The sequence below is a fragment of the Puntigrus tetrazona genome, chromosome 9, assembly GCF_018831695.1.
Source record: "Puntigrus tetrazona isolate hp1 chromosome 9, ASM1883169v1, whole genome shotgun sequence".
Lineage (NCBI taxonomy): Eukaryota > Metazoa > Chordata > Actinopteri > Cypriniformes > Cyprinidae > Puntigrus > Puntigrus tetrazona.
This window is the reverse complement of record NC_056707.1, coordinates 5,369,591-5,393,076: the sequence shown is the minus strand read 5'-3', so window position 1 is coordinate 5,393,076 and position 23,486 is coordinate 5,369,591. Positions and strand designations below refer to the sequence as shown.

Below are 23,486 nucleotides of genomic sequence, written 5' to 3'. Positions count from 1 at the left end.
CCCCAGCTGCTCCTGTTTTTAAAAGGGTTCAGTGAGTCGGAGCGTAACAAGCTTGCCATGCTCACTGCCATTTTACTGGCTAATGGTAGCCTATCAGCTTCAATCCTTAGCAGCCTCTTTAATGACAACTTGGTCAAAGAAGGTATCTCACTTGGTCATGCTAGTTTATTTATTTATTTTTTTCATAAATTTTACTAAATGTGGTGTTCCTTTCTAAATAGGTGTGTCTCCGGCCTTTGCTGTAAAGCTGTTTAAAACGTGGATCAGTGAGAAGGACATTAACTCTGTGGCTGCCAGTCTGCGTAAGGTTAGCATGGACAACAGGTTGATGGTGAGTTTTAATTCATTGATTGCATAAGTGAACCTGTGCAATTTTTAATGTTGACTTAACTCGGTTTAATGTTAACATTTTTTATTTTCTTTTGTTGCAGGAGCTGTTTCCAGTGAACAAGCGAAGCTATGACCACTTCTCAAAATACTTTACAGATGCTGGGCTTAAGGCGCTCTCTGATTTTGCACGCAACCAGCAGTCGTTAGGCGCTCGCAAGGAGCTTCAGAAAGAGCTCCAAGAGCAGATGTCTCAAGGGGTTTCTTTTAAAGAGGTTTGTTTTGTTTATTTAAAAAGAAAACAAATTTTACATGTCAATTTTGAATTGTGGTTCAAGACTGAGCTATTCTCTGCTTTGTCTTAGATCGTTGTGTATGGCAAGGAAGAAATGAAGAAGAGCGGTATCTCTGAGCAGATGATGATTGGTATCATGTGGACCAGTGTCATGAGCTCAGTTGAATGGAATAAGAAAGAGGAACTGGTCACTGAACAAGCCATTAAACACTTGAAGGTAAGCATGGAAGAAAGTAATCGCAGCTTTTAGACTCGGTCTCACTGAGGACCAGTTTATCAATTAATAGCAGTGGCCTTGTTGGGGATTATGACCAACTATTATTCCTGATATTTATTTATTCATTTATTTATTTATTTTGTTCTGTTTCTTAGCAACACAGCCCCCTCCTGAAGGCCTTCACCACACAGGGCCTGTCTGAGCTCACTCTGCTGCTAAGAGTTCAAGAGTACTGTTATGACAACATACACTTCATGAAAGCCTTCCAGAAGATCGTTTTGCTGCTCTATAAAGGTAGCGTTTCTCAAGTGATGAATCTGTTACTCTAGGGAGGTTTAATTAGGATTTACGCTAAACCATTTGTTCCTCCACTCTTTAGTGGATGTTTTAAGTGAAGAGGCTGTTCTTAAGTGGTATACTGAAGCTCACCTAGCCAAAGGAAAGAGTGTCTTCCTGGAGCAGATGAAGAAGTTTGTGGAATGGTTGAAAAATGCTGAAGAGGGTGAGTATCATTGTTACGGTTAAACATGATTGTTTCTTTGTCGTGTATTAAAACAACTATGCTCTTGTTTCAGAATCTGAGTCTGAAGAGGAAACTGACTGAGACTGAAGCCAGGATGCTTCGTTCTGAAATGAGAAACGAAGTTCTGATTGTTCTTTTGTAGTAAAGTTGCCTTGTCTAGCTAACATGACCTGTTTTTAAAGTCTTTTTAAGCAAGAATTGTTACCTTTTGAGGGTTGCAGTCATTTTCAAAGAATAAGCCATTTAATAACTTGTTTAAATGCCTTAAGGTATTTGAAATTGTTCTGGATGTTTATGCACCGTATCACCATTGTGACTTAACTTTTTGTCTTGACTTCTATAAAATAAAGAATATTGTTCAAGTCTGTCTTCAGGAGTCATTTTATGCTTGATTTGTTAAAGCACTTGTCTTCCTAAATGAGGAAATACTAGTCACACTGGTCATCTGAAAGTGGGTAGTTTGTCACAAGTAATTTTCTATTAAAAGCTGAACCGTATGTACCTGTGAAGTGAATGAACATTTATTTCTTTAAGTTAATTCTTTAATGAACCTTATTGTAAAGTGCTATGTCTGAGTCTGCTGCTCAGTTAACTTGTTACTCGTTAGGACTGTCTTGTGTGGGTCCAGTGAGGTCTTGGGCTGTGATTTCCTGCTTATTTTCTTCATAACTGAAGATCTTGGCCTAGAACACATATTCAATATGTTTACAAGAAATACAATTTAGTATGCAAGTAGTTTCCCACAGGGAAAAGTAAAATTAAGATTCCTTGGGGTTTTTTTTTAAATAGCTGGTGGTATCCTTTTGTACAAGTCATGCATATTTTTTCCAGCCTAAATATAATTTTTTTTTTTTTTTTTTTTTTAAATACAAGCCTGCTTACAACTTTGCTAGTACTAAATTTATCGTTTTTTTTTTTTTTTTTTTTTTTTTTTTTCACTCTTCATCTTGATTTATGTCCTGTTCTTCATAGTTCTCTGCAACATCCTCACCTTCAAAAATGAAGAAAAAACACAATGAAACCTCTAATATATGAAATGACACCGATTTCAGCCAGACTAACTGAAACAAGCCTGGATTATTTGGTAAACAGGCCCCATGGGTGTCTAGTCCAGATGAACCCCATTATGAATGCAATTTAAAGTTATTTTTATTTATCCTAAACTACAGTCTTGCTTACAATTATGTTTGTACTTACTACATTTAAAATAATGCATCATTTCGGTTTCTTCTTTATCTTTCTTTAAATCCTCTTCTGCACTGTCCTCTGACACATGATTGCTTCTGAGAGCCTGGTTTGCCTCTTCCCCTTTAGAAATTATAAAATAAAAGAGAAAAATGTAAAGAGATGCATGCAAAGACATATACAGCTCCTCTTGGATGTCTGGTAAATATGTATGTGTAAAGTCTTTCACTTTAAAAGTATACTGTAGATAAAGTTTGAAGTGTGGTTTTAATTGAACAGGGCTGCCAGTCATCAGATCTGTTTGTGTCCGTTGTGAATGTTAATTATTTAATTAGTTCATAATCTTTCAATCCAAAACTAAACAGTCTTGCTTATAATTTAGTTTGTACTTACTACAGTTAAAATCAGCCATCATTTCTGTTTCTTCCTTATTTTCATACTCCTCTTCATCTTCATTTATGTCCTTATATTCTGCATTGTCTTCTGAAACATGATTGTTTTTGAGAACCTGGTTTGGCTCTTTCCCTTTAGAAATTATAAAATAAAAGAGGAAAATTTAAATGAGACACACCGCGTGATTAATACAAAGACGCAGACTTTTGATGTCTGGTAAATGTGTTTATGGGTAAAATCTAGAAAATTAATTTGAATCAAAATGATACTGTAGATAAAGTGTAGATTTACTTGAACAGCTTGGCAGCTCTTTTGCATGTAATATAATTAGTTTAAAGTTCCAGACTTATCAGAGATATATTTTTAATCCAAAACTACAGTCTTGCTTATAACTTTATACTTACTGTATTCATTACCACTCATCATTTCTGTTTCTTCATCATTTTCAAACTCATCTCTATCTTCATTTGTGTCCTGTTCTGCATTGTCCTCTAGATCATAATTGTTTCTGACAGCATGGTTTAGATCTTCCCCTTTAGAAATAATCAAATGAAATAAATAGAATGAAATGACACTCACTTCATGGTTTATGCATTCAAAAACAGACAGCTCCTTTTGTGGTTGCCTGGTAAATGCTAAAGAATTTATTATAGATTTTATTATTTATATTGATTATGAATAACAGAATTGATGCTCTGTTGAAGGCCTGGTTTATTAATCTTATTTTACACACTTTTGCATCAGGTTTAAAAATCAGAACTGCAATTAAACAAATAAGTGTGAGGAGGACTTTTTTTATTTTTAATGCAACTTTAGAACAAACAGTAAAATAACTTGTGTATGAGTAAATAATCTGAGTGGATGAAAGCCATCATTAGATACTGATTGTGATGAATGGCAGTGTTAGGAATATTTGGTTTTTAAACCAACTGCTCAGAGGTTGCCACAAAGTTTTAATTGCTCTTTTGTGTCTTCTGAGTTTGACTACAGACTGTCAGATCTCCTTGAATGTAACTGAAGAAAACCATTATTGTTTCAAAAATGTCTTATGTCTTACCTTTCTTACCCTTGTTTCTTCTTCGGTAAATGAAATAAATGGCAGCTGCACTCCCCACGATAATAACAACACAAGCTATGATAATTATAACTGGTAGAATGACATTCTCATGTGGTGGTTTACCTAATTACAAGAAGATAGAAATAAATAATCATAACCCAATACGAACACTGTAGTTAAACAGTTATAGTAATGCACATGAAGCTGACCTTCGGGGCAGTCCTTCAGAGTGAAGCTGGTGCTCTTTTGGCTCACTTCATTTTTCACAGTGCAAATAAAGACTGAATCAGGCTTCTCCACCTTGCTGATATCGAGCTCTTGCCCAGATCGTTTTAACGAATTTGATCCAGTCCATTCAAAAGTTGTTAGGAACCGAGATGAAACTGAGCAGAACAGTGTTTTTGATTCTGTAACATTGTTCAGTGTACAGGTCACATTGGGCTCCTGCACAGCATCTGATGGGAACATGGAGAAAGCTGGATTTGTTGTTGTAAACCCGTTTTTTATAAAAACACTCTCAAGCTAAAACACATGGCCAGCAGTTGCTGAAATGTTTGAAACATATACCAACTAGTAAACTTGCTGGGTTTAAGATGGTTAATGATATTAAGTTAAAAATACCCAATGTTTTGTTGCAGTCTTTTGTCATGCATAAAAGTCAAGCTTTATATTATTATTAGAAGGTAATAATAGTTGGTAGTAGCATTATTGTTGCATTAGTAAGATAATTGCAAGATAATTCTTGGAAAAGTCTAGAATATATATATATATATATATATATATATATATATATATATATATATATATATATATATATATATATATATATATATATATATATTTTTTAGTTTAACCCTTGTGCGTCAGTTTATTTCAGATTATTGGTAAAATAAACATTTTTAAATAGTTAAACAACAAAAAAAGTGATAGTTTCAAGTTTATGAAAATGATTTATGAACAATATTATACATAAAATATGTATTTATGAAACATGTTGAACTGTGAATGTGTTAGAAAATCAAAGCCATAAATCTAAAGTTGTGTTCCAAATTTGAGGTTGATATCTCAAAACATCAGCTTTCAATAATACTTTGTGCACTACCAGATTTCCCCCATTAGATGCCAGCAAAACTCTGCTGGTGCATACAGTGGTTTGAGTTTTTCCCCTCTCAAATATTACAAGCATAAAGACAGTTTTTTTATGACACCCATACAATTATAGATGCATTACTTATTATTATAGTATTTGCTTTATAGTCTAAAGCTGAACAAATTGCACCATCTGGTAAAAAAAAAATCTGAATGAAAGCCTATTAACAAAAATTGCATTATTTTACAGTTAAACTGCAATGCAATTAAAAATAATGGTTTTCAATGGGAACATTGATTATTTGGTGCCCGTTGCAAAATAGATTTATTGGGGGCCGAAATAGTATAAATTCCAACAAAAACACACACCTGTGCCAAAATTTATGCAACTGAAAAGGACAAAACTGTCCAAAAGGTAGCACAAGGGTTAAACCATGTTTATGCCGTTCATCAACAGAACATGGCCGCATCTTCTTGACAAATCAGCCCTGGTACAGTATGTTGTATGCTAATGTCCTTAACTAGCTTAACCAGCAGGATTTTCTTGGTTATCCAGCTTCACCAGCCGTGCTTTAATGGAGAGCAGCGTGATAATGTTGATATTTCAGCCAGGCCAACCTCAAATCAGTACCAGCCCTTTCTCATTAACAAAAAGTCACTTACCAATAACCCGAACTTCATTTTCATACATTTGCAGTTTTCCATCAATCTGTACTGCAGACTTATAAACACCACTGTCCTGGCTGGTGGCGCGGAGGACAGTGAGCTGCCCAGTAGAGATGTCAATCTCTGACCTTCCTCTGAACTGACCATATTCTAGAAATTCGTTCAAATCACGTTCAGCCGCCTTATTTCCATTGAATGTCCACAAAATGTCTTCAGGATTTCCTTGTATATTTGGATTTAAAGTCACACTCTTCCCATCCTCGACATAGATTATAGAAGATACAGCATCTGAATGACATTTATAAAGGTTTATAAAAAACAAGTTAACAACACAATATATATATATATATATATATATATATATATATATATATATATATATATATATATATATATATATATATATATTTTTTTTTTTTTTTTTTTTTTTTTTTTTACAGTGATAGCTATAATAACGCAATAGCTAGTGTATGAGCTTCTTTCCTAAACTTCAGCCTTGTCTTTAACATTAGGGTGCTTCAGGAAATAAATTGATTTGTGGATACAGTATAATTCATTGTTTGCTTAACCAGGACATGTTCTGAAGCGCTTGCGGAAGTTATGCTCCCCATTATGATAAGAGCAGTTAATTGAAAAGAAGACGACTTTTATTATCATTAACAGCGCGGTGCAAAAAAACTACTATTATAAATAACATTACTTACGGAATCTTGATAATATTACCCAGACGAAAAGATTAAACACTCCCTTGAGTTTTTTCATTTTCTTTCACTTTCGTGTTACCTCAGCTGTTCCAGGTAAAACCGGTCCGCCCGCCCTTCCCCAGCGAACCGGAAGTGAGACTAGCAGTGAGCTAGTGGCTTTTGTGTCAGTATGACACTGTATTTAAAACATGAACGTGTAGGCTGTACGTAGATAGGCCTGTGCAAGTTTTACCTCTGACTGCATTATAGTAAGTGGTCACACCTGAACTTCCTCAAAGGAAAAGGTATGTCATCCATATTTAAATAACGATCTGTTTATCTAGTAACAGAGATTATTTGTTCCACACAAGAGTGGTTTTACTTCTTTTATTTCTGTTACATTGGGACTTTAAACATTACATTACATGAAGAAGCATTCATAAACATGAAGACAACAGAGCCAACATCAAAGTTGTATGGAAAATATATTTACACTGTCTACAAATATGCAAATATATTTACATGGTGTACAAATAATTCGAATAAAATACACGTCATAGACATCATTCATTTGTGGTAGCAGATCAGACAAGTTATAAGGCAAACATGTTATCACCAACATAAAAGCAAATTTATGTACAGTTCTATATCTATATCTATATGTGTTGTTGCATGGTAAATGCAATATTATGTGATTTTTTTTATTTTATTTATTTATTGTTTGTGTGTTTGTGTGTGTATGTGATAAAAGCCTTTTAGTCAAAGACTTGCTTAATTGATTTGCAAACTGAAACATAAATAAAGCACCATTTAAAATATTTCTGAAGCCATCGTCAGACCATTAAAGGTTTTAAACATGTCAATCCTAAACGTAATTTAAGCAGACTTAAGATAGACTTTGAATAACAGATTTCAACCTATTTACTGTCATTTTCATTACATGACATTTTTAAAAAACTTGAAAAACCTCAACACTGCAACTTCTTTTGCTCTCAAAGCAAAGAGTAATAAATATAACAAAACTGTAAGCTGCCATTCACTCAGTTGTGCAGCACAACTGAAGAAAAACGTACTTGCGTAAAAACATAGAGCGAACCGCTATTTTTTTGCCTGTGTTGCAGTTTCAGTGGTTTGTGATATGCAGTGGTTGCACATGTGGCTTATCAGAGCTGCTGTTTGGGCACAGCGTAATTCTCATACATTAATAACATTTATAGATTTTAACATAGTAAAACAGGCTGTTTGGGTATAAAAAATGATAACCTAGAAGTATCGATTGTCAAGCAGCTGTGAGGCACTTAGGGACATATATATATATCTGTCTTGCACATGTACCAGTGTAACTTCTTCATGTGCCAATGTAGGCAGTCGTGGCACTAGATCCTTATAGTAAAACATCAAATGACTCAATGATGTCAAATAATAATTAAAATGTTTTGTCAGCAGTGGGTCAGATATGAAATGTTGATAAGGCATGCAACCAAAATGTTTTTTTTTTTTTAGATTTTAAATGCAGCCAATAGAAAATTTGGAAATGTATAGGCCTAGTATACAGTAATTTTCTTAGAAGTTAAATGATTACTGTAGGAATGTATGTAATCATACAACTGATAAAAAAGTAACTGCAATCTGATCATAAGCATTTTTAAACTACAATCTAATCGCAAGTAGGCACAAGAGGAAGGCCATTTTTGTCAGCCCACAGACAGTCTTTCTTCTTGTTGTTCTTCTTCTTCTTTGGTTCAGATTGCCTCTTTTTGCCCTTTCTCAACAACAATATTATGAACAATACAAGAGAACAAATCAGAAGAATAGCAATTGCCAGTGATATTACCAATGGGTCTATCAGTTTTGCAGTATTACCTGAGGAAACAAATCAAATGTTAGATTTTTGCTTACTGTAAAGGAATTTTTTTATTATAAAATAACATTTTTCATGCATTTGATTTATTGTTTGAATGTGCTGTATGCTTTTTGTTTGTTTGTTTTTTTATATCACACATGCATTATCCCTGCATGAGAGATATCACTAAAACTCTGGGAATAGCAAAAAATATTTAGGGAGCCCCTTTCGCCAGTGAGGCTTGATTGGATTGATAAAGCAGCACTGTGCATATATGTACATTATTTAGCCAAACAGTATGTATGTATATATTTTCTTACATGCTAAATAAAATTGCATTTTTACTGGTTGCTGGAGGCTCCTAAGACCATGAACATATTTAACCTAACCAAACCTACTCTTAAAATGAAAAGGAGGTTGGTATGAATGGTATACAGGCCCCTATGCCTAACCCAAGCCTGGCCCAAATATTTTCTCTAAACCTAACCCTAAAAGCAGATTGGTTGTTAGGCATTTTATTCCAGGAACATGTCTTACTTTGTAAAATGATGGTTACAGTGTGGTTAAAGGGATGTGAGCAGGTTAATTTAGTGAATAAAGTCTAGTGAAAATGATTAACATGGTTAAAAATGCTTATAACATCTTACCTTCAGTGTGAACATAGATGGAGAGCTCTCCAGATCTATCAGAACCCAATTTCATCCAGGTGTTATCAGTTAGAAGCCACTCCTCAACCTGACAGTAGTATTTCCCCATATCAGAGGGGCTGATCTGTGGTACAGTCAGTTTATAGTGTGTGGCTAGTGGTCGTCCAAACAGAAGATTTTTTTCACTAATTGCAGTGTGTAAAGTCCCATCATGCTTGGCGGTGAACATGGTGACTGGTCCTTTTTTCTCCTGAACTTTGAACCAGGTGACCTCAAAGAAAGGCTTATCACTGGTTTGTGAGTCAATGACACAGTCAATGGTGAACTCAGCCTGATGTTTGGTAATGTTGAGCATTCGGTTCTCCTTCTGAACATGCAGTTTACTTTCTGTTGAAATTAAATAAAACATCATAGGTCAAATAAGAAATGTACTTTTACCAATCATATAGTGGTGGTAGCAAGCCATTGACTTGAGTATTAAATCTTTTTAAAATGGCCGGTTCATTTAGGAACAACAATTAACTCTCTTCGGGAATGGCTCATTGACTCACTTCATACATTCAAAAATGTTGAATAATTCTAGAAAGAAAAAGCTCTGTTTATGGGAGAGGCGATGGTTCTTTTTGACTTGAAATAGATCAGGCTTACAATTAATGAATGCATTTTAAATACCATTGGATAAAGTTGAAAATATTTAGTATCTTATGAGGTGGACAATTAAGCTAATGGCTGTGTTGGTAGGCCAATACAGTATTTTAAAACTGGTCTCTCAAACCTACAACCAAAGAGATGACCACAAAGTTGAGCTTGATTGACCATCTTTCATTTGTTTCCACTGGCCCTCACAATCAAGTTGGTAGTGCTTAACTCTGCACTGGTAGCTTTTTAATACAACCACATGGAAAATATCAGGTTTGGAATTTGGATAGTTCTTTTCTTTCTCTTAAACACGCTTATATCTGTCACTGACCATTGATTAAAAAACAAGGTTTATAAACGAAAACAAAAACTGTATTTTAATCACTGTAAAACATCTTTGTGTTTAGAATTTCATGGTACTTACCTTTCTCTCTAACAACCAGCTCTGTGGAAACAGACATTTTCTTCAGGGAATACCAGTCACCAACAGGATCCTGAAGCCACTCTTCCACCTCACAATCATATTTCCCACTGTCAGATGTTCTGGTCTGTTGTATATTCAGCTGGAAGCTCTGTTTCTCTCTTATGTCCATACGGATCCTCTGGTCCATCTCTAGGCCAGCTGCAGGGCCAAACTTGACAACAGCATCTAAGTCCATAGTTAAGAGCATCTGGGACCCAAAACTCCATGTTATTGTGAAACGAGAGGTATTTGTGGTTGTCTTCGTGACTGAACATTCAAGCTTTGCATCAGTGTTGACAGTGGTTTCCAGATGAGGGGTGGGTGGGTTCAGTCTCATCCTGCTGACTGAGAGAGAGAGTAAATTAGTTATCTAAATGCTTTATAAAAGCAGTGGGTTCCAATATTTCGCATAGTATATGCAAAGAGAGATCACATGCACATTGTGTTTACTGTCTCCATGTATGTCTCTAGGTATGTTAGAATTGTGTGTGTGTCATTAATGTTCATTTGTTCTGTCTATGGTGCCGTGGTTTTGATATGGTGCCGACATTTTGATAGACCTCGTAATTTTCAAAATCACAATTTCTCTCATGTGTATCAAATGTCAAAATTCTCGCACACGCTTGGTAATTCTTTGTTACTATATTATAGCCTTTATAAGAATGGTAAAATCTCTAGAACTATATGTATTTACTAATACAGTGAATTCTGCATTATTACAAGGATTTATAACACTAAATCAAGCCCTAACACTAGCATATAGTAAGTTGATGTTGTTAGTATTACGCAGTACTGAGCAGTTTTATGTAACAAGGACACATAAGAATGAAATTAAATTTGGGGGCAAGGTACTGAAGTGTAAAGAGTGTAGTATATCAGAATATTTGAGGCTGAATGCATCTTTTAAACATAATATACTTTGAATAAAAGACTGTATTTACCAGGTTTTTGTACAGTCACCGCCAGTGGGTTAGAGTTTTTCAAGGCTTTCTGAACATCTTTTTGATAGGCATCAACTTGACACTGGTACTGTCCTTCTTGTTTCTTGCTGACTCTTGGAATCATGAGAATAAAACGAGTCTCTGTCGGCTGAGCTTGAATAGACAGCTGATAGTTTCTCTGATCTGCCGTCCAGGTCATTTCCCCAGTGTGGCGTATGGATAAAATGTTTGTTTGAACAGTTGAATTGCGAGGCTGAAACATCCAGCGTACAGCCAAAGTCACTTTAGGCCCTCTGATTGTGCATAGCAGCTCTACTGGAGAATCTATTGGCACATTTGTTGTACGACTTTTCAAGCTCACCCTCATTAGAGATTCTGAAAAGAAACGTATTCGGTGATTATTTAAATTCAGTATCAGTAACAAGTAATTTGAGCAAAGTAATGGCAAAAACATCTTGGCTGAACGTCTTGACAGTTTTCTCTGATTATACAGTAATCTTACCAACAGAATTCACTGGAATGGCTTTTTGCTGAGATTGAGTGTTGGCTTTCTTCATCTCTCCATTGCTCTGTACTGTCCATTCAGACACAATGCACTTATATTCGCCGCTGTCAGATGTTGCAGCTGCACCAATCTCCAGAGTAAAGTTTCCAGCTGGAGAATGAAGTGTTTGGATATTTCTTCTCTGATATCTTGCCCCAACATCTTTCATCACTCCCTCATGGGTCAGACTAATGACATCACTGAAGGAAACCCCGGAGTCTTTCTTGTGTTGCCATGACACTGATAAAGGACCTTTGAACCCCGTCACTGAGCAGGTGACCCGTAGTGCATCTCCCTCAGTCACCATGTCATTCATCACCATCAACACCGCCAGATCACTCTCTGACAGGAAAAGACAGAAAAAACTGGCAATGTCTGTGTCTCAAAGCATTTTTGTTATGAAAACTATGATCAGATATTTACAACAAAGAATGCAAACCAATGGCTATTATTTCAAGGCAATGATCACTGTTATTGTCACTCATAATGAAGTTTAGCAATATTTTAACGCTGTTATCTTCTCCATACATAACTTTAAAGCACAATGATAGCATTGGAGCAACTGTATCCCTAACTGTATCCCTAATTACCTTTAGCTGTGATGCTCACAGTCTCTGGACTGGACATTTTTTTTTGTATTTTTGTGAAGATGCCATCTTCATTCATGTTTTCCTGCCATACTTCACACTGGTATTGTCCCTGGTCCTCAGTCCGAGCCGAACGGATGGTCAGCAGATAGTCCATCTGACTGGTTTTCACTGCTTTCATCTCTGCTGCATTCTCTCTCTCTTTGTAACTGTCAGAGACAGTGAGCACCCCAGAAGATCCAATCTGGGCCACTTTCTGCTGGTTCTTCAGCCAAGTCACAGAGAAGAAATGACCAGGAAGGTTTTGTGCATTCACACTGCAACGGATGTCCAGTGCATCTCCCTCCTTTAATGGCCCCTTTGAAACCTTCAGATTTACACTGAACGAGCCCACATCAGGGGCCACTTATGAGACACAGGAACAAAAAATTAGAAATGTTAACACGGTTAGTCTGTGTGGCTTTCATACCCCACAAAAATTTGTACATACTATAGAAAATATGACCCAGAGTGCATTTAATATAGGTGCAAGGATGGCAGATAGCATGATATTTAGAAAAATGTAGAGATAAATTAGTATAAATATCAATGTTTGCTTCTCAGTGCTTTTTTGTACACTGAACTGTGTTGAGTCATCAAGTGTAAAATCTAAAAATCAGTTAAGACCCTCTTGTTTAAAATAACAGACTATAAGTCTCACCAAGTAATTTGATCTCCACGTCGCATGCTGGGGTGGTTTTGTAGGCAATCTGTGTCCAGGAGCGGTCTGGGTCTTGGATCCACTCAATGGCTTTGCAGAAGAACTTGCCTTGGTCTGACTGCTGCACTTGAGACATCTTCAGCCTGTAGGTTGTGTCTTCCACCTTATCCATGCTGATAAGACCAGAACCATAGCGATCCTCAAATCCAGCTCCTGGCTTTACAGTCAGATCTTTGTCCAGAGTAATGACTGGCTGGGGGTTTTCATCTTCTTCACCATGGAGAAACCAGGTGACCGACAGATGAGTATGTTGAAAAGTCTGGCTGAAGACCTGACACTCAAGCTGAAGAGGATCACCTTCAGACAAGCTCTGAGAAGGAGAGCCAGAGTATGATGCCTCCAGGGTGTCTGCAATCACTGTGGATAAAACAGTCTTTAGTTCATAGTCTTTTGTCATTGAAAACAGTAACAACTAATGGTTGATATTATATATGTGTGTGTGTGTGTGTATGTGTGTATGTGGCCGACCATCTTCTGTTAGGATGAATGGAAATATGAACAGTGGACAATTGCTAATGGATTAATTTCTTTTTCAAAATGCCATGATTACTTATGAAAACACTTAAAGTTAAATATATCTTACCATTAAGCTTTGTTTCGGCAGCATAACTTCCAAGATAAATGCCATCTGTGTTTGGCGTCTCACAAAACAAATCCCCAGCATCCTCCTCCATCAAATCATTGATCCTCAAGAGAACTGAAGATCCTGACAACCTTTGAATCTCAATATCTTTATTTGTTACCCTATCAGAGTACATTCTGTAGGGAAAGTCTGTGTCAAAAGTGCTGATCATATTTATATCGATATTTCCTTTCTTAAGAATGAATTGAAAATCCTGCAGTGGTGAGCCTTTAAACCCACTAACATTACAGGATATGAAGATGGGATATCCTTTTACTCTATACAGAGGACCTTCCTGGATCTGGACCAGACGCTGACCGCTGCACAGGTCTGTGTGGACAGAGAGAAATTAGATCATTAAAGGCACTTTAAGAGACATTTGATTGGCCATTGAATTTGCAGTTTTTCTTATTTACATGCAGACAGTGGGGGATGTTGGGTTTGAAGGGGGGGTAAAGTAGTTACCAATATAGCCCAATGGCCATAGCCCAAATATCAAAACCATATCTAAAATTTCCATATCTAAAATACATATTTTACAGTCATTGCTATGCATTTTGTCATAAACAGTTTTATGATAGGCAGAATGCAAAATGTTTCAATACAAGCAATTCAGTTAAATGTAATATATGCAACATTCAATACCTTTAACCAATGAGAGAAAGTCAACCTGCTGCAACAGTTTCAAATCAGACTAATTCTAAGACTCTGACAACAATTCAAAGATGAAGAGAGAAATATCAAGGTATATTTTTTGCTGGGACTGAGTGTTGCTTCTTCATCTCTCCATTGCTCTGTACTGTCCATTCAGACACAAGCACTTATATTCGCCGCTGTCAGATGTTGCAGCTGCACCAATCTCCAGAGTATCAAAGTTATTGTTGTCAGAAAACAGAATTTCACGTATTTTAACTTTAATATTTTTTTATTTAATGTCAAGGCGAAACTATAACACAAAGTGCAGTATTATAAATGTAATTGTGAAAAAATGGGAAACAATTTATTTGACAGTTCTCTTGCTATACATGTTCTTAATATAATAATAACAACTTAAACCGAACCCTAATCCTAACCATAACCCTATGGTAAATGTTTTTAATGAATATTACTAAGCACTTTAATGTACAATTACACTGTAACAAGAACACCATACAATAAATTGTAGCCGAGCGTTAGATTTACGATGCAGAAATGCTTAATCACAGTCTGTGAAAAGGGAAGCTGCACATATCTGACAAGGATGACAAACCATCTGTACTAAACATCAAATAGTGATATTAGTTTTGTAGTAGCTTAATATAGGCACTATAGTACTGTCATATTTGAAGTCTTTGTTTTAAAGTGTAGTGTTATCAATATTGCTGTTTCCAGAGTGCACTATACAGATTAAAAAAAAAAAGAAAGGGTTCATAAGGTAGGCTGTAACTATTAATATAATTTCTGTAATCATATTAGCACTTAAGGTAGGCTACTAATAGGCCTATGTATCTTTAAGGTAACCCTTTAGGGCATTAAAATAGACACAGGTGTAGGCTACCTTTCGGAAAGGGTGACGCCCAGTGACAGCTTTTGTACCCTTTTTGAGAGCGCAGTCTAAAACTGGCCAATTTTATTCATTTTTTTTCCGAACTCAAATGAAAACATAATTATATTGAATTAATAATATCATTTATTTGCCGAACGCCGTCGATCATCTGTATGTTTGTGTGGCCTCGCCGCTCGCAACCTACTTCTTCACGGAAGCTTCGTGTCGAGATCCGATCTAACCCCGTACGGGTTTATTTTGCCCTAAACAACCATTTTATGTCGTTACAACAGTAGGTCAAACGTAAATAGCACTTAAAGGGTTCAAAGCTGTTGTGTCGCGACTGAATATACGATGCAAGGCGTATAAACTACTTTTTAGTCACTCTGTGGTATCGTTTGGTCAGTTTTGGAGCCTGACAGTCGTGAAATCGTCCGCTAAAAATCGATTATTATTTGTATTAACATGTTGCCTTTCTCCTTTGGTTTAGACCAACTAAAGGACACAGTCTTAATTTCGGGCTGAGTTAGAGACCTACCACTTCACGTCTTCAATGACAGAAACACAACACAAATCTACCTACATGCATGCACTTATATTAAGACGACGAGCTTAAAGCGGACTTTATATTTGTAATTTTAATAGCACTTCTTTCATTCTTACCAGACTGCAGGAGTCCTGTGAGATACAGCAAGAGTGGCAGGTGCCACAGCCGACACCAAAGGTCCATCATCCTTAAACTGATCGATCCTTCCGCTTTGTCCTCATCTCGGTAGTTATGCAGGTTTCAACAAGACCGACTGAACCTGATATTCTCTATATTGACGCAGGTGATTGTGACATACGGGCGTAGTTTTGGTTCAAACATTAGGGGGGTTGAACTAGAGTCTCGGGTTATAAGGTTTAACCTGTTTGTTTTTTGCTTATATATTTATTTAGTGAAATGGTCTATGTAAAGTTGGTGCAATAAAAGTGCTTACATGTGTTATTCAGACACTTCTAGGCTACAGTTTAACATTTTTTTTATTATTATTACTGAATTTTACACAGTAAATAATCCTACAATAAAAGGTTAATATGTTAATGCAGGTTCCTCTTTTTATTTACCATGTTTAGACTCTGTGAGACTTTCTCTATTGCATTTTAAAATGTCTGTTTCTCCAAATAATTCAAACCGATGGCATATTTCCATCCGCTTCGAGATAGGAATGGCTCGCGCAAATCTCATCACACTTCTAATATTATCCTGAATCCATGAAAACACTTTCAATTTGAAGTCACTCAAACAATAAGTCGTCATTTAATCACCTTGTGTCGTTCCAAACTTTACACAAAATAAACATGAACACATACATAAAAAATAGCGTTGGAAACATCTCAATTTATAGGCATCTGGACATATATAACGACTGAAAATAACTAAATAAATATTAGCAATCCGGCAACAAATCAATGTACTAAAACAAAGGTTAAATTAGTAGCGTAAAATTTTAATCATGGCACAGATAAATTGTTAGCCCTTCAAAAAATAAAATAAATCATGACTTAGCTAAATAATTACCATGATTATAAACAATCCATTGGTACATACAACAGTTTTAGCATAAAATTATATTAAGATGTATTCTCACACATTGTCATCTTCATCATTTGTTCAGCATCCTCTACTTCTATTATATTTCTGTTGGCCTTCTCGTTTTCATTTCACCGTTTTGTGACACTGTTCCAAAACACAGCGAGCTGCCTGTCTGATGCATGCATATACAAGTGCTTAATGTGCTACTTACGCATATTTACAGACACACAGAAAAAAGTAAGTTTCAGCACAATCATGTAAAATAAACTGTACTGCATTCATGGTTCTACATAGTAAGCTTACAGCACTATTTGTATGAATATTACTTCTCCACACTTTGTTCAAGCACACACTTTGCCACTCGAGTGTTTTCTGTCTCTTCAGATTTTCTCTTCCTCTTTAACAGCTGATAAAACGGAGCCCTTTCCATCTTCCCCGCTGTAAACTTTATCATCACGTTCTGTACAGCATTATTTATTAAAACCCTGTTCTCTGATTTCCTTCATTTCGTGTTTTGAGAAGCTGTTGGTCTCCGTTTCTTTTTTCTTGGCCTATGGGGGACGTGTCATTTTTTGTGTTGTCTGGGTCAGTGCTCTTTACGTCACAATCTATTAAAAGCTTATTTTTCGTTTCTTTAATTTCTGGAACATCATTTTTGTCCTTCATGCTTGTTCTTAGTCACTGCTCTTGTCCGTCTGTTCTTCATCTTCATCGTCCTCTTGATGGAAAAATGCAGCTTGTTTATTTTCTAATTCCATATTCGGGTTTGAAGATGGGACACTGATGTCCAGCTTAGAAGGTGAATCTGTAACAAAAAAATAAACAGGATGAAATACCTGATCTACTATAATTCAAAATACAAAAAAAAAAAAAAAAAAAAGGCAAACATCTGAATATGAAGAAAAGACAGAAACTTACCCACAGGATCACTGGGAGCTTCACCATGCAAAGGTGGATTACAAGAAGCAGCTAAAAAAAAGAGGAAGAAAACCTATCAGATCAGGTATTTATTTCTACAGTGATTTCTCTGAAAGGTTTTGTTTCTCTGTATAAACATCTGTATTTCACCTGTGTGTATTCTTCCTGTCCCCTCGTGGTTTTCCTCCTTTTCTCTTTCTGTCTTCTGGTCATCAACAGATGAACATGGGCTCTTGTTCTGCTCATCATCTTTTTCATTCTGGCTGCTCTTCTCAGTTTTGTGGAGTTGTTCTGCTGCATCTCCTGTGTCCACTGTAAAAAAAAAAAAAAAAAAAGTGACAGTGTGTCTGTGTTTATATATCAGCAATGCTCAATTTTGACTTTTCTGACTAATTTGACTTAAGATTGTCAGTGTATATAATATTTAGGTCTGTTCATCATATAAAGATTGTATGACTTCAGAATACTTATAAAAAGGAAAAGTAAACTCAAGCCACACTTGACAGATCTTGAAAAGAGCATAACATAAGTACAAATCAGATGAGCAAAGCTTTAAAGCTCATTTGTAGTCAATTTAAATACGAAGCAAGCAAAGATTTAACCAAAAAGTATATAATGCATATTTTACCTGCGTTGTAGCTATCCATCCCTTCATTTTCTTTCCTGCTCTTTTTTCTCGTCTGTTGACTGGTCTTCCTCTTTTGTATCCTTGTCTTTAGAGTCCTGTTCTTCTTGGGTCTCAATCTGCTCCTCAGGTGACTCCTCTCCATCTTCGCTCTCATTTTTCATCTGACTTTTCTCCATGTCTTCTTGGGTTTGTAAGGATTTCTGGTTCTCTGCCCCTCTTTCATCAGCTTTGCTGTTAGCTTTTTCTTCTGCTTCAAAAAAGTACTGTCAGGGATTGGTCACTTGTTGCAAAGTCCTTCCTATTTGAAAAACTCGTCCAATCCTCAAATAATAAATCGGGCTACTGTGCAAATTACACAGTATGCAAATATTATTTGGTAAATCCCAGCTTCCAGGTGGGAGAAAAATTAAGTGCTTAGAGCCTTAAATGTTTGCCCCTTTGAAATCAATGTCTTAGCTATCTCCTTTAAACTTCAACTGAAGCAGATCATGAACAACACAATGTTACATTTACAAAAAATAATGAAATTCAGAGAGTATTTGTGACTCTGGCTGTGAAAACCCAAGTTATTTTGTGATAAAACAAAATCTGTGAAAATGTAACCTTGATATATTTAATATTTATTTTAAGGTCATGTCAAAGATAGTGAGACTAACGATAGCAATTAAACTTGAATTATAAGATAGCAGGCATCAGATTTTGAGACTTTAGCCTAGATTTCACAGACAGGGTCACATTTAATATTTAAAGGGATAATATATACACAATGACAAAATACATTTCTGGTCAGATTTTTTAAACAAGCCAGGCTTTCTGCAGTCAACAAGAAACTACTAACTAGTGTTTCCAAAATAAAAAAAATGTACTAAAAGAACAGGTATTTCTGTTTTTTATTAATTAGAAATTATGTGAATAAGGATTTCTGAATTAAGTTAGAATATATAATGCGGAATCAAATAACTACTATACAACTTTAGTTTAGTACAAATAGAAAAATCAAGAAAAAAATTACAAAGTGAGTATAAACTTACCCACAGGATCACTGGGAGCTTCACCAAGCAAAGGTGGATTACAAGAAGCAGCTAAAAAAAACAAAAAAAAGGGGAAGAAAAACCTATCAGATCAGGTATTTATTTCTACAGTGATTTCTCTGAAAGGTTTTGTTTCTCTGTATAAACATCTGTATTTCACCTGTGTGTATTCTTCCTGTCCCCTCGTGGTTTTCCTCCTTTTCTCTTTCTGTCTTCTGGTCATCAACAGATGAACATGGGCTCTTGTTCTGCTCATCATCTTTTTCATTCTGGCTGCTCTTCTCAGTTTTGTGGAGTTGTTCTGCTGCATCTCCTGTGTCCACTGTAAAAAAAAAAAAAAAAAAAAAAAGTGACAGTGTGTCTGTGTTTATATATCAGTAATGCTCAATTTTGACTTTTCTGACTAATTTGACTTAAGATTGTCAGTGTATATAATATTTAGGTCTGTTCATCATATAAAGATTGTATGACTTCAGAATACTTATAAAAAGGAAAAGTAAACTCAAGCCACACTTGACAGATCTTGAAAAGAGCATAACATAAGTACAAATCAGATGAGCAAAGCTTTAAAGCTCATTTGTAGTCAATTTAAATACGAAGCAAGCAAAGATTTGTTTCACCAAAAAGTATATAATGCATATTTTACCTGCGTTGTAGCTATCCATCCCTTCATTTTCTTCTTCCTGCTCTTTTTTCTCGTCTGTTGACTGGTCTTCCTCTTTTGTATCCGTGTCTTTAGAGTCCTGTTCTTCTTGGGTCTCAATCTGCTCCTCAGGTGACTCCTCTCCATCTTCGCTCTCATTTTTCATTTGACTTTTCTCCATGTCTTCTTGGGTTTGTAAGGATTTCTGGTTCTCTGCCTCTCTTTCATCAGCTTTGCTGTTAGCTTTTTCTTCTGCTTCATCTGCATTTTCACAGTTTTTCTGATTTATTTCTAATTCTCCTTCGGTCTCTTTGTTTATTTCTGTTATAGCAAATTGCAGACTTTCCTTCAAAGGTTTTTCTTCTTCACGAGTTTCTCCTGCATCCTCCGATTCACTGTCCTGATCCCAATTTTTATCAGCAATAGACTCTTTTGGAGCGGTAAGTCTGGTACGACAAGGGAGTGTGGCTTCAAGTGAACCTAAAACATACCAAGCAGAGACCTTAACAGATTCAAGTCTCAACCTTGAGAGCCATTCATCCTCAGTAAGAGCCGAGAGCTTAGTGATACTCAACAACATGAGCAACAAATGTATGTCTAATTACAATGCTATTACTAATAATTACAAACACAGTAAATCATTTGTTACCTGGCATAGCCTCCATCGGGACTCCATTTCTCAACAGTGTATCACATTCACCTACATTAATACAAAACATTATTATTATCATACAAAATGCTTTAACTGTACTTGAATGTTTAGATCCCTCCCTTTATAGCTGTGCATATACAGGAAAAGTCCTGTCAGGGATTGGTCACTTGTTGCAAAGTCCTGCCTATTTAAAAGGCTCATCCAATCCTTACATAAAAAGTCAGACTACTAAGTATGCAGTAGGCAGATATCGATACCAGCAACCAGGTAGAACCAAAAGTTATGTGCTTAGAGCTTTAAATCTTTTCTTCTTTAAAATCAATGCCTTAGCTATCTCCGTCAACTACAATCAGATCACTAATGGCACTATAATGTCATATAACTTACATTCACTAACATATTAAATATTTAATATATAGGCTAGAAGAATTATATACACAAAAAGCCGGACTTTCTGCACAGTCATTAAGCAATTGCTAACTAGTAGCTATTACAGTAGCTATACAAATAGTTTTGTAAAAATAGAAAAAGAAGATCTTACCGTTTTCGAGGTCCATTTTTTTCAATTCAGACTTCCCTACTTCTCGTGCAGGTAGATGACAAATAGAAAATTATGTTAATTGGTGTAATATAATCTTTGTGAAACGCGGGTGTTAATTAAAGATGATTTTTTTTTTCATGGCACTTACACTTTTGTTTTCTACGCCTGTAGAGGTACAGCGCCAGCAAAGCAAGCAAAATAACGAGAAGTATAACTATTAAGACTGGAACAAGCACAGCAAGGTTTACTCCACCTGCAAACAAAAACAGCGTAAAACATCTACATCCAAGTCTGAAGGGATTGTGTTGAATGATTCCTAGCTCACCTGTGTGGCAGTCTTTCAGATCAAAGTCGGTGGTCCTGCTTCCAGCTTTATTCTTCACGGTGCAGCTATAGATTGGGTTACTGTTTTCCTCCTGTTCGTTAACGAGAAGTGTTGGTCCCGTCTGTTTCACATCAGGTCCAATCCATTCATAGCTTGGCTGAGTCTGAGATTTCACCGAACAGGACAGGGTTTTAACGTTTGTAGTCTCATCCATTTCACAGGTCACCCGGGGCTCTGGCAGGGCGTCTAAGACGGAAGCGGGCAGGTATTAAGTGATAACCAGCTGATATTATCAATCGACAATTCGAATTTACAAAACAAAAAATGGCCATTTCAGTGCCTAATGTGTTTTAAACAATTTCCTTTTTGTGTAAATTGAAATTAAAATAAATACATTTACACTTATTTCACACCTACACTTTATCAATACCACAATACAGTCAGACTAAGTGCATGCTGTTCATTGTCAGTTATTATAAATACACTGAAATTAGGAAGTCAAATTATTTCTGGTATATACAGTAAGTAGTCTATTCACAATACTCTACTATAGGAGACTACTAGGCCCTAATCTGCATATAATCGTATTGATGGCTTACCCAAAACTATCAAATTTTGACTGGAGACTTGAGCCTTTTTATTGATCCAAATTTCAGACCGATATCTGCCACTGTCTTGGCTGTTTAGTTTTCTTATTGTGAGCTGTCCCGTTTCAAAATCAACTTCCACGCGGTCTTTAAATGAGCCGTATTTCGTCACCTCACTCCCATCGTATTCTAGAACCTTGTTTCCATTAAGTGTCCACAGTATTTCTTCCGGCTTCCCACGGATGCTTGGAGTAAGTGTGATCTCGTTTCCAATTTCACCATAGTCATCACCAAAAACTAAACCTAAAGGAGATGAAAAAATAGTTAATCCCTTTAGTGAAACAACTTCTTGCGCCTTGTGGTGGAATCTCTGGCCATATATCACAAAAAATAAATACAAGGCTTGTATTGTTATGCTGGGTTGCTATTTAAAGGGTTATTCCACCAAAATGAAAATTTTGTCAATAATCACTTACCCCCTTTTAATTCCAAACGTGTAAAAACGTTGTTCGTCTTCAGAACATTATCTAAGATATTTTGGATGATAACCAGGAGGCTTCATACTTTTCTGAACCTGCACAGCGTTCATTACTTGGCAGTCACTGGGACAGTCAAAAAAGCCTGCCACTTTTCATCCTAAATATTTCGATATTTGGGGTTTGGAACTAAATGGGGGCGATTAATCTCCACATTTATATTTTGGGGTGGAGTAACCCTTTAATAATCTATAATAAAAATACACTTGGAAACAGCAACGCTTTACTGTTTAGTGACACTGATTGTCATTAAATAAAGCAATATCTGCTGTATTGTAATACAATGTTTGTAACTGGTCAAATTAAATGTAATAATATATACAAAATACAAACACAGTTAAAGCCAGTTGTAAATAACCCAACCATTTTATAATAAATATTCGAGTTATTCTATAATATTATTCAATTATGTATGTACTTATTATTATTATTTTATTATTATTATTTTATTTTGTGGTGAAGTATGACTTGGACACCTTCTTAGCTTGTTTTGTTAAATCAGTTGCTCTACACACTAGCTGTGAGTTTCATTTTCACAACAAACATAATATTTCCATAACACTTAAAATAAATCTCTGCAACATTATCAACTGCTTATGCTTTAAGCTCACAGAACAACTTCAGTAAGCAAGTTCACAGAAGAGAGAATGTGGTTTATTTGAGCTTTTAATGTTGTTATTCTGCCTTCAACAATGCCTTAATGTTACACCATTATCTAAAATTATTCTAAACCAATTCCACATTTTTATACTAGGCCTACGAGCTATTTTTTTCTGTGAATGGCTGTTTTTTGTTTCGCCCAAAACCAGATAAGTATCTGTTTCCCAGAGATCTTTGCACCTGACGGGGTATTACTTCACCTCCGCTCCATGTTCAAAAAGATTTCGGACTTACCCTGAGACAAAAAGAAGCACGTAAAGTAAACCAAAAACTTCATTACAGCCATCTTCACTGGAGAGGGAGTCTTCTGGGTGAGAGGAGACACTTAATGGCGATATGAAAGGTGAAACGCATTTGCTGGCCGAAACTCGACGGTCGAGGCT

General features: G+C 35.9%; 4 protein-coding genes across 9 annotated transcripts in view; 1 reads left to right on the top strand and 3 right to left on the bottom strand.

The window, feature by feature from the left end:
- bzw1b (basic leucine zipper and W2 domains 1b) overlaps window positions 1-1,724 on the top strand; it is a 3,195-nt gene extending 1,471 nt beyond the window's left edge. Inside the window, exons 6-12 of the mRNA XM_043249337.1 lie at window positions 7-142; window positions 222-331; window positions 432-602; window positions 693-839; window positions 995-1,133; window positions 1,219-1,341; window positions 1,415-1,724. Of these exons, the coding sequence (XP_043105272.1) occupies window positions 7-142; window positions 222-331; window positions 432-602; window positions 693-839; window positions 995-1,133; window positions 1,219-1,341; window positions 1,415-1,443 (855 nt within the window). The 3' untranslated portion in view covers window positions 1,444-1,724. The remainder of the gene's footprint in view (window positions 1-6; window positions 143-221; window positions 332-431; window positions 603-692; window positions 840-994; window positions 1,134-1,218; window positions 1,342-1,414) is intronic.
- Window positions 1,725-1,890: 166 nt separating this feature from the next.
- si:dkey-11f4.14 (SLAM family member 5) lies at window positions 1,891-6,605 on the bottom strand. 2 transcript variants are annotated; one of them, XM_043249338.1, is made up of 8 exons: window positions 6,457-6,605; window positions 5,750-6,040; window positions 4,207-4,452; window positions 3,998-4,120; window positions 3,345-3,473; window positions 2,941-3,072; window positions 2,560-2,670; window positions 1,891-2,353 (listed from the first exon to the last, which is right to left on the bottom strand). In XM_043249338.1, the coding sequence occupies exons 1-8, from the start codon at window positions 6,512-6,514 to the stop codon at window positions 2,298-2,300; spliced, it is 1,146 nt and encodes a 381-aa protein (XP_043105273.1). In that variant the 5' UTR covers window positions 6,515-6,605; the 3' UTR covers window positions 1,891-2,297. The 2 variants fall into 2 exon arrangements, with proteins under 2 accessions (XP_043105273.1, XP_043105274.1); XM_043249339.1 differs by lacking the exon at window positions 2,941-3,072.
- A 202-nt stretch (window positions 6,606-6,807) lies between these two features.
- On the bottom strand, window positions 6,808-15,826 carry igsf3l (immunoglobulin superfamily, member 3-like). The gene is made up of 9 exons (XM_043249322.1): window positions 15,670-15,826; window positions 13,443-13,811; window positions 12,800-13,216; window positions 12,103-12,504; window positions 11,471-11,854; window positions 10,969-11,343; window positions 9,989-10,372; window positions 8,926-9,312; window positions 6,808-8,298 (listed from the first exon to the last, which is right to left on the bottom strand). The coding sequence occupies exons 1-9, from the start codon at window positions 15,737-15,739 to the stop codon at window positions 8,093-8,095; spliced, it is 2,994 nt and encodes a 997-aa protein (XP_043105257.1). The 5' UTR covers window positions 15,740-15,826; the 3' UTR covers window positions 6,808-8,092.
- A 464-nt stretch (window positions 15,827-16,290) lies between these two features.
- Window positions 16,291-23,474, bottom strand: cd58 (CD58 molecule). Of its 5 annotated transcripts, none has more exons than XM_043249332.1 (13): window positions 23,338-23,474; window positions 21,920-22,210; window positions 21,321-21,566; window positions 21,144-21,248; window positions 20,996-21,034; window positions 20,452-20,502; window positions 19,806-20,282; window positions 19,320-19,481; window positions 19,160-19,210; window positions 18,129-18,378; window positions 17,651-17,812; window positions 17,501-17,551; window positions 17,297-17,387 (listed from the first exon to the last, which is right to left on the bottom strand). In XM_043249332.1, exons 1-10 carry the CDS (start codon window positions 23,387-23,389, stop codon window positions 18,152-18,154), a joined length of 1,701 nt encoding a protein of 566 aa, XP_043105267.1. In that variant the 5' UTR covers window positions 23,390-23,474; the 3' UTR covers window positions 17,297-17,387; window positions 17,501-17,551; window positions 17,651-17,812; window positions 18,129-18,151. The 5 variants fall into 5 exon arrangements, with proteins under 5 accessions (XP_043105270.1, XP_043105269.1, XP_043105267.1 ...); XM_043249333.1 differs by having other exon boundaries at window positions 18,129-18,375; XM_043249335.1 differs by lacking the exons at window positions 17,501-17,551; window positions 17,651-17,812; window positions 18,129-18,378 and having other exon boundaries at window positions 16,291-17,387.
- Between the last annotated feature and the right edge of the window lie 12 nt (window positions 23,475-23,486).

Bases quoted from the DNA above. Each gene is read 5' to 3' on its own strand.
- si:dkey-11f4.14 (XM_043249338.1), bottom strand. From the start codon at position 6,514: ATGAAAAAACTCAAGGGAGTGTTTAATCTTTTCGTCTGGGTAATATTA. The intron at 4,121-4,206 runs GTCAGCTTCATG...TCTTGTAATTAG, and splicing joins TCTGAAGGACTGCCCCGAAG to GTAAACCACCACATGAGAAT. The intron at 2,671-2,940 runs GTAAGTACAAAC...TAATTTCTAAAG, and splicing joins GATGGCTGATTTTAACTGTA to GGGAAGAGGCAAACCAGGCT.
- igsf3l (XM_043249322.1), bottom strand. From the start codon at position 15,739: ATGATGGACCTTTGGTGTCGGCTGTGGCACCTGCCACTCTTGCTGTAT. The intron at 13,217-13,442 runs GTAAGATATATT...TTTTATCCACAG, and splicing joins TGCCGAAACAAAGCTTAATG to TGATTGCAGACACCCTGGAG. The intron at 9,313-9,988 runs GTAAGTACCATG...TAATTTCAACAG, and splicing joins GCTGGTTGTTAGAGAGAAAG to AAAGTAAACTGCATGTTCAG.
- cd58 (XM_043249332.1), bottom strand. From the start codon at position 23,389: ATGGCTGTAATGAAGTTTTTGGTTTACTTTACGTGCTTCTTTTTGTCT. The intron at 21,035-21,143 runs GTAAGTGCCATG...CTGCACGAGAAG, and splicing joins CAGGCGTAGAAAACAAAAGT to TAGGGAAGTCTGAATTGAAA. The intron at 19,211-19,319 runs GTGAAATACAGA...TGTTTTTTTTAG, and splicing joins GACAGGAAGAATACACACAG to CTGCTTCTTGTAATCCACCT.